General features: G+C 40.6%; 1 protein-coding gene across 1 annotated transcript; it reads right to left on the bottom strand.

Annotated features, from left to right (window-relative positions):
* Window positions 1–14,098: 14,098 nt before the first annotated feature.
* On the bottom strand, window positions 14,099–14,992 carry LOC150068232 (olfactory receptor 7E24-like). Its single transcript, XM_090353358.1, has one exon. The coding sequence runs from the start codon at window positions 14,963–14,965 to the stop codon at window positions 14,099–14,101; it is 867 nt and encodes a 288-aa protein (XP_090209484.1). The 5' UTR covers window positions 14,966–14,992.
* Window positions 14,993–15,914: the final 922 nt, after the last annotated feature.

The raw sequence follows: 15,914 nt of genomic DNA, 5'->3' as shown, positions 1-15,914 counted from the left end.
GGGTGGGGGGTGAGGAGAGGGTAATGGGTACCAAGACATGTGAAAGGGTACCAATGTATGTGAATTAATGCACCTTCTATCTGGCAAATATCATGTAACCCTTTTATTAATTACAATGAAAATATATTTAAAAACCCAGCATGAGAGCCACTCGGAGTCACAGTGTCAGCTCCTGAATCTACACTATGTCCCTGGGCGTTCAGTTCATCATCTACTTCCCCAATAAATTCCCCTTTTTATATGAATAAAAAAGGAAATTTTGCTTTAATTTCCCACAAACTCCAAGAACATAATTATCCAATCTGTTAGCATTGCTTCAAGATGAAATAAGAGAAGACATGTGAAACACAGTCATCTCTGTCTCTGTTGCTACACACAATAGGTATAAAAATGAAGCTCAAAAGGAATCATGGAGTTTTCTGGCTGGGAGGAGGAGAAAGACCTCGTAGAAGAGATCATTTTTTGAGTTGGTGCTTGCAGGCTGTATAGGCCATTATCAGATTTTAAGAAATGGATAGTGTCAATGAAAGGACCTCTAGGATATAGAAACAAAAGCCATATAATGGGTGATTGTTGTCCTTAATGTACTATGTTATCTCTCATCTCTTTTACTGTCCCTTGGGTATCTCATATTGTTACAGTATCTCACCTTGTTATCTGATATATTGGATATATTTGTATTTGGTTATTTGAAACTGGATAGGGAAAGGGGGAAAACAAGATGAGGCATGGGGGTGGTGGGGAGGGAAATGGGGACGAGGACATGAGAAAGGTATCAATGTATGTGAATTAATGCACCTCCTATCTGGCAAATATAATGTAACCATTCTATTAATTACTATAAAAATATATGGAAAAAAAGTTGGTAAGCCAGCACTGGTGGCTCTCGCCTGTATTCCTATATACTCAGGAGGCTGAGATCTAAGGAGTGTGTTTGGAAGCAAACCTGGGCAGGGAAATCTATGAAACTCCCATCTCCACTAAAGTACCAAAGAGGCTGGAAGTGCAGATGTAGTACAGCACTAGCTCTGGCGAAAAGAAAGCTCTGGCACAGTGCCCAGACCCTGAGTCAAGCCCTAGAACGGCCACAAAAGAAGATGGAAGGGCAAAGAAATTAGGTATATATGTCAACATAAACATATGTGTTTCATGTCACAACTCTTAAAAATTTCTTCTGACAGGCAGGGAACGTGGCCTAGGGTTCAATTCCTCAGTACCACATAAACAGAAAAGTCCTGAAGTTGCCCGTGACTCAAGCTGTAGAATGCTAGCCTTGAGCAGAAGGAAAAAAATCACTGTTCACCTCCAAAATACATTTCTAGGTTGTATCCATCAGTACTTCAAATAGGAAGAATAGGAACAAATTTAGAAATGTTGTGTTGCAAATATTATTGTTAGATGAAAGCTTGAACTTGGTGCCTTGGCTCTGTCTTGGGCTTTCATCGATTGTGTGTGTGTTTAGTTGCAAATAACAGTTTTATGGGATTTCCAACTGTGGCTGACCCCTTACAGTAGCTAGGATAGCACCCGTGGACCAACAGTGCCTGGCTGTTAGTGTTTTGGGTCAGGAAAAAAAATAATAAACGAACTTTCCTTGCAATTTTACACTCTCTCACATAACAAAGATTCATTGGCATGTAGAATATGGTTGAAACAAATGAAACAGTCTAAGATAAATCATATGGAAACTGTGTCTCATCGTTTATTGTTTTAATTACGGGGAGGCTCTGTGAACCCTGATGTCACTTCTGTAATCTGCTATAGCATACCACCACGTGTATTTAACTGACTTTTCTTTAAAAATTGCATTTCACATGAGTCGTTGACGAGAGTTAAATATAAGTTACATTCTGTTTTTAACATTTTTGTGCCAGTCCTTGTGGTTGAACGCAGGGATTAGACATGGCCCATGAGCTTTTTGGCTCATGTCCAGTGCTCCACTCAATGAGCCACAGTGCCACTTCCAGCCATTGCTGAGTAGTCTATTGGAGATCAGAGTCTCACAGACTTCCCTGCCCATGCTGGCTTAAAACCTGATCTTCCACTCACAGCATCCTGTGTAGCTAGGATCTCAGATTTGAGCCACCAGTGAAGCCTCGTTTTTGAGATATTAATTCTTCACTTGTTTGTGGACAGAACTTTCCATTTAAGATATTCATGTACATATACAATGCATCTTAAACCCAAACACACCTTCCAAAATACTTCCTCTTCCCTCCCCCAACTGCCACATTAATAGCCACACTTCCTTTTATACATGAACATTGAGTATTGTGACAAAATTCTTCCCTCTGTGTTCACTGATTCCATGTGATCCATTCCTTCTTGGTAGTCCCCTATACAAGACAGTGATATCCTAGGTATTTCTTTTCTGAATTGTCTGGGAACAATCCAAAGGGTTTGCAAGGCAGAATGCCCTTCCTGAATAGGCTATAATTAGTCATACTTTTCATCTTTCATCTATGCATAGACTAGACCAGCTTTGTTAACCAAAGGACATGCTTCAAAACTATTCTTTTAGGCCGTTGTTCTTCCTCACCTGCCATCCAAGTTAGTGGTTCCCTAGAGATGATGCGTTAGGCACCAGTTTGGCAAATTGTGAGCTCTGCGAATTGTGCATCCACAATCATAGAAGAGCCTATTAACAGCCAGTCTCCTGACATCTCCCTAAATATATTCAATGCAATTCTCCTGTGTTGTTCTATTTATGGTCAACTGTGAGGATTGAGCCTGAGGTTTTCATACACTTCAGACATGGCACAATCTTTTCATCTGTACTTCATGGACATGACCCAACAGAGAAGCAACGCCATCAAGTGTGTAGAGTGTACCACACTATTCATACAAGCATGCTTTCTGCAAGCTTCCTGGTGATTTAGTTTTCCTTCTTGTCTTGATACACAGTCTAATGTCTTAATTAAAGAGCCAAACAACTGCAAGTACTGTTTTTGCATAATGAAGACAAGCCAGCAGCTTGGTATTCTGTAAGAGGAGACCAAGGAATAGCAGTAGTGAAGAATGTAAATTATTTCATTGTTCTGCTGAAGCTCACAGGAGTCGTACCTAAAATTTCTTACTGTTTCCCTATAGTCTGCCTTGTTATCTAATAGAATATGACTGAACAAACTATTCATATGTAAGTGGTGGTAGATGGCTAGATAAAAAAACAGCGTGAATCTAACTTTCTATTTGTCTATTGTCACTGAATATATTGAATATTAAAAACTGGAAAGTGATTTGTGAAAGATTTTGTTAGGCCCCAAGTGAGATCCTGGGTATGTGTCTCATTTCTCTCTGACTTTGAGGAAGAGAATACCAGTTTCTTGTTGAGGGGATTACTGACTGAACACAAAACAGAGCTGCAGGGGTCAAAGCTAGAAACGAGTATAGGAAGTGCAATAATCAGAAGATGATTGTAAAGGAAGAAATCCAATTACTAAATGTCAACCAACATTGCCTAAATCTCAGGAATCCCTTGCTACATTGTCAGCAAATTCCTCAATTCCTGAAAATACTTCAGGAAGAAACATATATCATATCGGAGATCTTGATTTATTTATATGATGGAGACTTAAGAATTTGTGTTTTTTTAAGTATATTTCAGTCCCAGTCCTGGGGCTTCATACCTGGAATCCTAGCTACTTAACAGGCTGAGCTCTGTAGGTAGAAGTTCAAAGCCAGCATAGGCAGCAAAACCTGTGAGCTCTCATCTCCAATTTGCTACCAGGAAGCCAAAAGTTGAGTTTCTTAATCAAAAATTTGAGCTTTCCTTTGTGCAGGAAAACCTCAAGGCCTGTACCCAAGCCCAGAGTCAAAATACTAGGATCCATATGGGGAGGGAGGGGGGGAGATGGAGGGATGGGAGGGAAGGAGGGAGAGAGAAAAAACAAGGATTCAGAAATTTTCTGGGAGCTTGCACGCACATTGCATGAAAATGAATTTCACAGATTAAAAAAAATTACTGCTGTGAATTACCCTGTAATGAAGAATAATATGTATTTTCTCTGATCAGAAAACACTGCCTATAATGTTCTAACATGATTGAGTAGCTGCAATGAATATATAAATAGGAATATATGAGACATAAAATATCTAGGATGATTGTGTTTGTCACAACTGAAAAGTGTGGAACAGAATGTCAATATCAACTATGCATATTTGAGTTCAAAATAATTCTGGAATTCTGACTTCTTCATTTTGTATTGCTCTCTCTATTCATTGAAGGTTTCCAATTAATGCAGAGCTGTGCAATCTAACACACACATCTCCGAATTTTATCTCCTGGAGTTCTCAGTTGACCCCGAGCTACAACCCATGTTATTTGGACTCTTTCTGTCCATGCACCTGATCACTGTGCTCAGAAATCTGCTCATCATCCTGGCCATCACCTCTGATCCCCACCTCCACACTCCCATGTACTTCTTCTTCTCCATCCTCTCCTTAGCCGACATTGGCTTCACCTTCACCACCCTCCCCAAGATGGAGGTGGACATCCAAACTCACAGGAGAGCCATCTCCTATGCAGGCTGACTCATCCAGGTGTTTGTTTTTCTTACTTTTGGTTGTATGGAAGTTTTGCTTCTTAGTGTGATGGCAAAGGTCTAAGAGTGTACAATAACACTGAGTTGCAATCTAGTCTTCAAAAATACAGAATGAGAAGCTGGGCACTGATGGCGCACAGCTGTAATTCTAGCTACCCAGGAGGATGAGATCTGAGGGTTGTGGTTCAAAGCCAACCAGGGCAGAAAAGTCCATTGACCCTTATTTACAATTAACCATAAAAAACGGGTTTAGCTTTGGTTTGAGTGGTAGAGCAGCAATTTTTAGCAAAAGGAAGCTCAAGGACAGCACTCTGGACCTCAGTTCAAGTCCAAGCTCTGGCCCAAGGAAAAAGGGGACAAAGAGAGAAACTAGTTCAATCCCACCCCTTTGTAGAAAAGTATTATCCCAATGGAAATGAATTCAGCATCCATCAAGTTTATCTTATTTTCTTAAAAAAATTATAAAACTTTCCTGGAATTGGGTTTTGTTTTTGAGTAAACACCACGTAAGTCAGGACAGCATTTCTGAACACAAGTCACAATCTGAAAATATTGTTTTTCGTGAATTCCCAGAAGTTTTAGACAGAACAGTTTAGGCAGAACAATTTTAGACAGTTTTAGACAGATGCAGTTTAGACAGAACAATTCTTAGCAGATCATCAGTGCAGAAGTAAGTTCAAGGCAAAAATTCAGTCTCCACTATAGTGGATCAAAGACTGCAAGGAAATAAAATCAGATACTTGAAGCTGCATATAGATGAATAAAAGACCCTGTTTAGACAGAAAAATACTTAGAAGATAGAACAATGCAGGAGGAAGTTCAATGCACAAAAACAGTCTTCATTATACCAGATCAAAGATCTCGAATGAGTGAAAGCAGATACACTAAAGTTGAGAGGGAAGAATAAACGACCCGGTTTAGACAGTGCAATTCTTGGCAGATAGAACAATGCAACACGAAGTTCAATACAAAAATCAGGTCTCCATAATACTAGATCAAGGACGTTGAAGAAGTAAAAGCAGAAACACTGAAGTTGCACATGGATAAATAAATGACCGAGTTGAGACCGAACAATTCTTAGCAGAAAGAACAATGCCAGAGGAAGTTCGACGCAAAAATCCAGTTTCCATTATACTGGATCAAAGAGCTGGAAGAAGTAAAAGCACACACACTGAAGTTGCACCGGGCGGAATAAAAGACTCCGTTCAGACAGACCAAATCCTAGCAGGTAGAACAATGCAGGAGGTAGTTCAAGGCAAAAATCCAGTCTCCCATTTACTGGATCAAAGACCTTGAAAAAGTAAAACCAGACACACTGAAGTTGCATATGGGGGAATAAAAGACCAGGTATAGAATGAACAATATTTAGCAGATAGGACAATTCATGTGAAAGTTCAAGGCAATAATCCAGTCTAAATTATACTGGATCAAATACCTCGAAGAGGTAAAAGCAGATACAATAAAGTTGAATTTGGAAAACTAAAGACCCCATTTAGACAGAATTCTTAGTAGACAGAAAAATGCAGAATGAAGTGCAACTGAAAATCCCATGTCCATTTTACTGGATCAAAGACCATGAAGAAATAAGATGAGATACACTCAAGTTGCATATGGAAGAATAAAAAACTCCATTTAGACAGAATAATTCTTAAGATATAGAACCCTACAGCACCAAGCTCAACTGAAAAATCACATCTCCATTACACTGGATCAAAGAACTCGTAATAAAACCAGATTCACCGAAGTGGTATATGCAAGAATAAAAGATAACGTTTAGACCGAAAAATTCTTAGCAGATAGATCCATTCGGACCAAATTCAACGCAAATATCCAGTCTCCATTGTACTGGATCAAAGACTTTGAATAAGAGAAAGCAGATGCACTGAAGTTGTATAGGGAAGAATAACATATGCAGTTCAGACAGAACAATTCTTAGCAGGTCATCAAAGCAGAAGGAAGTACAACGCAAAAATTCAGTCTCCACTATAGTGGATCCAAGACTGCAACGAAATAAAATCAGATACTTGAAGCTGCATATGGATGAATAAAAGACTCTTAAGACAGAACAATCCTTTGCAGATAGAACAATGCAGGAGGATGTTCAATACAAAAATTCAGACTCCATTTTATTGGATCAAAAACGTTGAGAAATAAAACCAGACACACTATGGTTTGAAAAGCCCAGTGGAAGAATTTATGTCTATATAGTTATGTTTGTATTTCCATTACCATGTCCATAGCTTTGGGTATGCAGTTACTGAGTCCTCGCTCTTGTACTCTTTGGATTTGATAACCGCATATTAAGAATACCATGCGCCTTTTGTTCCTTAGGCCTTGACTTGTCTCACTCAACATGATTCGCTCTAGATTCATCCACATCCCTGTGAATGCCATTATTTTATCTTGTCTGTTGGCTATGTAGAATTCCATTGTATATATACCACATTTTCTGTATCCATTCATCTGCAGTAGGACGTCTGGATTGTTTCCATCGCCTGGCTATTGTGAATAGTACAGAGCTGAACATAGCTGAGCAGGTGTCTAAAGACATTATAAATAATATCCTGGGTCATGATGTTCAGGATAGATGCCCAGAAGTGGTATGGCGGGATCATAGGGAAGGTCTATTTTCAGTTCTTTAAGAAACATCTACACTGCTTTCCAGAGTGGCTGAACTAGTTTACAATCCCATCAGCAGTGCAGTAGGGTTCCTTTTTCTCCACAACCCCGCCAGCAACTGTCATTGTCTGAGTTCGAAATCTTGGCCATTCTTGTTGGGGTAACGTGGTATCTTAGGGTTGTTTTTATTTGCATTTCCTTTATGACCATAGATGATGAACATTTTCTCATATGTTTTTCTGCCATTTTAATCTCTTCTTCTGATAGGTCTCTCTTTAGTTCCCTTGCCCATTTAGTGAATGGTTTATTGGGTTTTGGGGGGGATTAGTTTCTTGCGTTCCCTGTAGATACTGGATATTAAGCATTTGTCAGTTGTCCCAGTTGGATGGCTGTCTCTCTACTTTTGCAACTATGTTTTTATCTGTACAGAAACTTTTTACTTTTAGGTAGTCCCATTTATCGAGTCTCTCTCCACTCTGTTGTGACCCTGGGATTCTGTTCAGGAATCTGTTGCCTGTGCCTATGAGTTCCAGTGTCTCTCCCACTTTATCATGTAGCAGTTTCACGGTTTCCAGTCTGACGTTGAGGTCTTTGATCCACTTTGAGTTAATGCTTATGCATGGCGAAAGGCTAGGGTTAATTTTTAGTTTTCTGCATGTGGCTGCCCAGTTTTGCCAGCACCAATAACTGAATAGGCTGTGTTTGCTCCGTTGTATATATCTTTGGCTCCTTTGTCAAATACAAGTTGCCTATACTTATGTGGTTCTATTTCTGGGTCTTCTATTCTGTTCCCTGATCTTCTGGTCTGATTTTGTGCCAGTACCAAGCAGTTTTTGTTATTATGGCTCTATAGCAGAGTTTGAAGTTTGGTATTGTAATACCGCCAGCATTGCTTTTTTTGCCTAGAATTGTTTTGGCTATTCTAGGTCTTTTCTTATTCCATATGAACCCTTGGATTATACCTTCAATTTCTGTAAACAATGTCTTTGGGATTTTGATGGGGTTTGCATATTCACTGTGTCGATTCTCCCTAGCCATGTGCATGGGATGTCTTTCATTTCCTACTGTCCTCTTTAATTTCTTCCATTAGGCTTTTATATTTTTCATTGAATAATTCCTTTCCATCTTTGGTTAAGTATATTCGTAAGTATTTCATTCTTTTGGGGGCTATTGCGAATGGGATCATTTTCTTGATTTGGCCTTCTGTTTGTGTATTGTTGGTGTACAAGAAGGCTACTGACTTCTGAAGATTGATTTTGTATCCTGCCACTTTGCTAAAGTGGTTTATTAATTCTAGAAATTTGGGAGTGGAGTTTGTTGGGTCACTCAAGTCACTGCAAATAAGGATAGTTTAATTTCTTCTTTCCCTATGTGGATCCCTTTGATGTCCTTTTCTTGCCTTATTGCTCTGGCTAAGGGTTCCAGTACTATATTGAAGAGAAGTGGAGAGAGTGGGCATCCCTGTCTAGTTCCTGATTTTAAGGTGAATGGTTCCAGTCTTTCACCATTTAGTTTAATACTGGCTGTAGGTTTTTCATATATGGGTTTCACTATTTTGAGGAATGTACCTCTTATTCCTACTTTTTCCAGTGCTTTCAACATGAATGGATGTTGTATTTTGTCAAATGCCTTCTTTGCATCCAGAGAAATTATCATATGATTCTTATCCTTAACTCTATTGATATGATGTATTACATTGATTGATTTGCGAATGTTAAACCAGCCTTGCATATGTGGGATGAAGCCCACTTGATGATAGTGTATGATTTTTTAAATTTGTTTCTGGATTCTGTTCGCTAATATTTTTTTTCTTTTTTATTATAATTAGTAAAAGGGTTACATGATATTTGCCAGATAGAAGGTGCATTAATACACATACATTGATACCCTTTCACATGTCTTGGTACCCATTTCCCTCCCCCCCCCACACCCCCCACCCATCTTGATTTTCCCCCCTTCCCTATCAAATTTCAAATATCCAAATACAAATAAATTCAATATATCAGATAACAAAGTGAGATACTATACCAATATGAGATAACCAAGGGACAGCAAAGGAGATGAGAGACAACATAGTACATTAAGGACAACAATCATTCATTATATGGCTTTTGTTTCACTATCCTGGAGGTCCTTTCATTTAGCTTCACATTATATGTCCTTATGTATCAAGATTTTGCTTTATTGCAAATCTCTGCTAGTAGAGCCCAGGGTTTCTACTTATTATGACGAATGAGGGAAACCATTGAGCCTAAGTTCCTTTGAGTCTGGCTTACTTCACTTAATATGATTTTTTCTAAGTCTTTCCATTTCCTAACAAATGGGGCGATGTCATTCTTTCTGACACCAGCATAGAATTCCATTGTGTACAAGTACCACATGTTGGCTAATATTTTATTGAGGAGTTTTGCATCTGTGTTCATAAGAGAAGATAGGTCTGTAGTTTTCTTTTTTGTTGGGTCTTTCCCTGGTTTGGGGATGAGAGTAATATTAGCTTCATAAAATGAGTTTGGTATTTCTCCTTCTGTTTCTGTTTCTCGGAAGAGTTTCAAGAGTATAGGTGTTATTTCATCTTTAAACGTCTTGTAGAATTCTGCAGTGAATCCATCTGGACCTGGGCTTTTTTTGGTTGGCATTTCCCTGATGGCTTCCACAATTTCATTGTAAGAAATTGGCCTGTTCCATTTGTTTACCTCATTGTTGTTCAGTGTGGGTAGCCTATATTAATTTAAGAAATCATCCATTTCTACTAGATTTTCTTGTTTCTTTGAATATAGGCCCTGGTAATACCTATTCATTATGGACTGGATTTCTTGGAAATCAGTTGTGATTGTTCCCATGGGGTTTCTAATCTTGTTTATTTGAGTCTCCCCTTTCCTTTTTTTGATTAATCTTGCTAAGGGTCTGTATTTTGTTGACACTTTCAAACAACCAACTTTTGCTTTATCAATTTTGTGTATAGTAGATCTTATTTCAATCTCTGAAATTTCTGATTTTATTTTTGTTATTTCTGTCCTTCTAGCTGTTTTAGAATTAACTTTTTCTTGCTCCTCTAGGTGTTTCAGTTTTATTTTAAGGTTATTTACATGCTCTTCTTCTGTCTTTTTAATATGCGCTCGTAGTGCGATAAATTTGCCTCTTAGAACTGCCTTTGCTGTGTACCATACTTTCCTTTGTGATGTTTCTTGACTGTCATTACATTCAAGGAAGTTTTTAATTTCATTTCTGATCTGATTTGTTACCCGGGGGATATTCAGAAGTGTGTTGTTCAGTTTCCATGTGATTGAATGTTTTTTTACTTTGACTGCATTGTTCAGAATTAGTCTGACTCCACTGTGGTCTGATAGGATGCATGGGATTATATCAGACCTCTCATATCTGCTTAAGTTTTCTGTATGAACTATTATATGATCTATTTTGGAGTGTGTTCCATGTGCTGCTGAGAAAAATGTAAAAAGTTTCGCCGTTGGGTGGAAGATTCTGTGTACATCTGTTAAGCCCAGTTGGGCTATGGTGTCATTTAAGTCGATGGTGTCTTTGCTTAACTTTTGTTGAGTTGACCTGTCATTTGTTGAGAGTGGTATATTGAGGTCATGCACAATGATTGTGTCTGAGTCTATCTTATTCTGTAACTCTAAAAGAGTTTGTTTGACGAATTTGGGTGCTCCCGTGTTGGGGGAGTAGATGTTTATAGCTGTAATATTATGGGCATGGATTGTATCCTTTACTAATATATAATGGCCATCTCTATCTTTATGTATTGATTTTACTGAGAAGTTAATTTTGTCGGAGATTTAGATTGCTACTCCTGCTTTTTTGCATGGTGCATTGGTGTGGGAAATTCATTTCCATCCTTTCACTTGGAATTTGTTTCTGTCTTTGGCAGTGAGGTGGGTCTCTTGGAGGCAACATATGGATGGGTGGTGTTTCTTAATCCAGTCTGCTGCTCTGTGTCTTTTGATTTGATTGTTCAGCCCATTCACATTTAGGGAGATTATGGAGAAGTGGTCAGTGTACATTGTCGTAATTTATTTTTACTTCTAGGTTTCTTTCTCTCTCTTTTTTCCCCTTTTGTGTTTAGTGAATTATAGATGTTTGCTTCTTGATCTTGATGGGGGTTCTTGATGTTCTACTATCTGTTCTCGATTAGTTAGTATTCTTTGTAATGCTGGTTTAGTGTGCACGTATTCATAAAGCTTCTCTTTGGAGTGAAATATTCTTGTTTCTCCCTCCAATGTAAATGCTTGTTTTGCTGGATATATCACTCTGGGTTGGCAGTTGTTGGTCTTCAGGACATCAATGATGTTTTCCCAAGCTTTTCTTGCATTTAGGTTTTGTGTGGAGAGATCTGCTGTAATTCAAATGTTCTTCCCATTATAATATAGCTCCTTCTTTGTTTTTGCAGCATTTAAGATCAATTTCTTAGTATTTGGGTCTAATGTCTTTACTATGATATGTCTACGTGAGTTCCTTCTAGGATCTTGCCTGCTTGGGGTCCTGAAACCTTCAATAATGTGAGTATTTTCCCTTTTGAAGTTGGGGAAGTTCTCTGCTATGATTTTGGTGAATAAAGGTTGCATACCTTTGTCCTGGAATTCGGCCCCCTCCTAATAATCCCTATTATATGAAGATTAGACTTCTTTGCTGCATCTGCCAGTTCCTGGAGCTCTCTCTGGTAGATTCTGACTGATTTTTCCAAGGTGGCGATTCTCTGTTCCAGCTCTTGTGTTTTGTCTTCTGTTTCTGATGCTCTATTCTCCATCTCAGTCAATCTGCTGCTTAATGCCTCCATTTTTGCTTGAAGTGTGGACACTGAGCTGATCATGTCTGCTCTGAGGGTATTAATCTTTTCTTCCATTTCTCTTTTGAATTTGAGGAGCTCTTTGGAGATTTCCTGCTTATGTTCCTGGAATTGTTTTTGGAGTTCTGTTTTAATCTCTTAGTCATGTTCACAATCATCTCCTTGAATAGGATCCTGTTTCGTGTCTCTTCAGGTGTCATTTCTTGGGATGGTGAGATCTCTCTTGTCCCTTCGCTCTTGTTACCTTTTGGGCTTTGCGTGGGACTTTGATTATTTATGTATGTCATAATTCTTCTTTGCACTCTCCTCAGCAATGAGAACTGTTGTTTAGTTCACTCTGTGGTCAGTAGGTAGCGGTGGTGTTTACTTGGATTGGGACCGCGGTTCTGGGAATATGTGAATGCCTGTGATTCTCGGCCAAATTGATTCCTCTACTGACTAGGTCAGAGTTTGCAGTTCTTGCAGGTATTCGGTCCATTCCCAGAGGCTGTGTGCTGCTACACGACTAGCTCTCAGCCCAACCAATAGCCTCACAGTGGGCTGTGGGATGGATCTGCGAGCTTCAGTCTCAGTGTGCTGGCGGGTGGTTGTTTTTCCTGTGCTGCTTCTAGGGGCGGGCCCCCGGCCAATGATCTGGGGTTTGGGAGTTTCCAGGGGCTCTCAGCAGGGTCTGCAGCTGTCTGCTCTCTTCCCAGGGGCGGGGCCCAGCTGAGGACATGGGCTCCAAGGACTGAGCCTAGCCTTTCGGATTCTCAGAAGGGAGCTTGGCTGCTGGTCGGCCCTTCAGTTCCCTGCTGTTTGTCAGAGAGTCTGTGACTGTGGTGGGGCCCCTCGGTTCTGTCTTGCTCAGGATTCCCAGCTGGAGGATGCCCGGCTCAAGATTTGGGGGGACAGATGCTGGCTCCTATTTTCCCACACACCCCACCCTCTGTTTAAGGCAGGGTCTCAATGCCCCCCACTCTCCAGACCCAGTGGCCTGGGAGAGGAACCTGGTAGACGGGTGGGAGCTGGGACACCTCCGCCTCCCTTGGTGGGATGCTGGGTCTTGGCCTAGCCCGCCTGTCAGTCTCCAGTCAGAGGCCTAGGAGAGGAACCTGGTGGGTGGGTGGGGACTTGGACACCTCCGCCTCCCTTGGTGGGGTACTGGGTCTTAGCGCCGCCTGCCTGTCAGTTGCCAGTCAGTGGTCTGGGGGAGGGGGCTGTTGAGGGAAGGGACAGGTTTCTAAATTCCTTGCTCCCCAAAGATCAATGCAAAAATTCAGTCTACATTATACTGGATAAAAGACCTCAAAGAAGTAAACCAGATACCCTGAAGTTGCATATGGAAGAATAAAAGAACCTGCTTTGACAGAATAATACTTAGCAGATACATCAATGCAGGAGGAAGTACAACGCACAGAAACAGTCTTCATTATACCAGTTCAAAGACCTCATTTTCCCTTTTTTGGATAACTTAAATACATTTTTAACAATAGACACCTTTTCCCTGTCCTGCCCAGTATCTGACAGCCCCACCCAGACCCTTAGTGGTAGCACAGAGGCCCTCTTTCTATTGGCTAGCTTCCCAGTTCCCACCTTCTCTTACCCCAACAGTATATAACTAATTGTCTGATGCAATAAAGGCATGAGAGCATCAGAGAACATGAGAGAACAGCAGATCAGATCAGCAGAGATCAGCAGAGAGATCTGATGCGCTTTCATGGTTAACACTGCTTCTGACTCAGTGTGATTATTTCTTCCCCAGTAATTGGGGGAGGGCTGGGTCATCAACACTTACCATCTCGCTCAGCTCCCAGGGGACTACAGGCTGGCCCTGTGTGTCCCTCACTGTTCCCGTGTTGCTGCTCCAGAGAGGAGCAACAGTAAAATATCCATGATAGAAAATTCACATCCAACCCTTGTAAAATTCAGCTTGTGGAGTGACCATCTCTAGACATGCATGATCTTTACAAACTAAAATGTTATACATTAAAAACAAATGAATCCTTCCACATGAATATCCTTGACACAGTGCTCCTGTGTCATCAATTACACTAATGAAGCCAGAAAAATACTAAGAATGTGTACAGTCAGGTAGGATTTACAGGAATGAGGGTTATTTTTTTTCCTCTGCAAAACCATATTACTGATGGATTTTCTACCTCCTGATGTCAGCTCCTCGTTTCAACAGCCTGATCAGGACACTTTTGAGGTCCCTGTTCCTCAGGCTGTAGATGAAGGGGTTCAGGAAAGGAGTGACCACTGTGTACATCACTGAGGACACAGCACTGCCCCTTGAAGAATGTGACACAGCTGATTCAACATAAACACCGAATGCTGTCCCAAAGAATAAACACACCACTGACAGGTGAGAGCCACAGGTGGAGAAGGCTTTGTACTTCCCTTCTGATGATGGAATTCTCAGCACTGAACAAATAATTTTATAGTAAGAGAGAAGGATTCCAAAGATTGTAGGAAATCCATAAATGATAGCAACAACATATTTGAAGACATCATTTGAGAGTGTGTCTCTACAGGAAAGATCTAGAATTTGAGAAGGGTCACAGAAGAAATTTGGGATTTCCAGTTCCTTGAAATCGGTCATCCGCAATGCAATCCACACATGCAGCTGTCCTTCCAAGAAGCTGACAAAAAACGACAGCAGAACCAAGGAGATACAGAGATGAGGGTTCATGATGACAGGGTAATTCAGGGGGTGACAGATGGCCACAAAGCGGTCATAGGCCATCACAGTAAGAAGCATAACATCCATACAGCCAAAAATGATGTAGAAGCACATCTGTGCGAGGCAGCCTGCACAGGAGATGGCTCTGCTGTGAGTCTGCAGGTTCACCAGCATCTTGGGCACAGTGGTGGAGATGAAGCAGATGTCATCCAAAGAGAGGATGGAGAGGAAGAAGTACATGGGGGTGTGGAGCTGGGGGTCAGAGCTGACGGCCAGGATGATGAGCAGATTTCCCAGCACAGTGATCAGGTACATGGACAGGAAGAGCGCAAACAGCATGGGTTGTAATTTTGGATCCTCTGAGATTCTCAGAAGGAAATCTGTAACCTGGGTTAGATTTTGTGCCTCTATATCACTTGGGCAACTGCTCATAAACAAAAAACATCTTGCTAGGAGAATGAAACACATATCCAGAAATTGTCAACTGTATACATGTGAAATTCAAGTACATACAAATTTGAATTTTGCACCACCCATGCAATACAATATACTCGTGAATGATGGTGAAGTGTTGCATTCCCTTACTTCTAGAATCTTCTCACTCTGGGATGCCTTGTTCCTCGGGCTTTTTCTACATGTGAAGTTTCTACGTGTGACACACAGCTGTGTTGAAAAGCAAAGAACAACTGGGCTGGCTAGAGCAAGATCACCTGACAGTACAGCACACACTTGTATAGTGGGGGGAGCAGGTTCCAGGGCAGCAGGGGGGAATCTAAGCGTTTTACACACTTATGATGCATGTCTCTGTCTAGGAGCCTATTTTTGGAGCCAGTGCCCAGACCTAGGTCTAGGAAGCCTTTCCACTGAGAGGTTGGGAGAGTAGGGTTTCCTGTAGAGATTGAGATTCTGGGTGGTAAACTAGGCTGGAGGATTTGTGGACCATCGACTGGGGGAAGGGCCAGCAGTAGGTCAAGCCACTAGAGCAATATTGGGTTAGGAGAACAAAGCAGATTCCCAGCCATTAGTGCAGTGAATATTTTTTATCCCAATGAAAAAACCCAATCCCATCCGATTCTTATTCATCTCTGATATCAAGCAGGCACAAATCTACTTCTGGTTCCTCGGCACTTGCCTTTTCTGGTATTATGGTATTTGTGGGGAAATGGGTGAGTCCGGAAATGTGATATTGAGTGAAATAAGTCAGGCTCATAGAAACAAAGAACGCTGAACATTCTCTTAAACATGGAAATTAGATCTCAATTATCAAGGTGTATGAATACATACAGGG

Source organism: Megascapheus bottae, chromosome 1 (assembly GCF_031878675.1).
Source record: "Megascapheus bottae isolate mThoBot1 chromosome 1, mThoBot2.hap1, whole genome shotgun sequence".
Classification (NCBI taxonomy): Eukaryota; Metazoa; Chordata; class Mammalia; order Rodentia; family Geomyidae; genus Megascapheus; species Megascapheus bottae.
This window is presented reverse-complemented; position numbering and strand designations above follow the sequence as displayed.

What these genes read in the sequence shown, in the direction of transcription:
- LOC150068232 (XM_090353358.1), bottom strand. Translation starts at nt 14,965, where the DNA reads ATGCTGTTTGCGCTCTTCCTGTCCATGTACCTGATCACTGTGCTGGGA.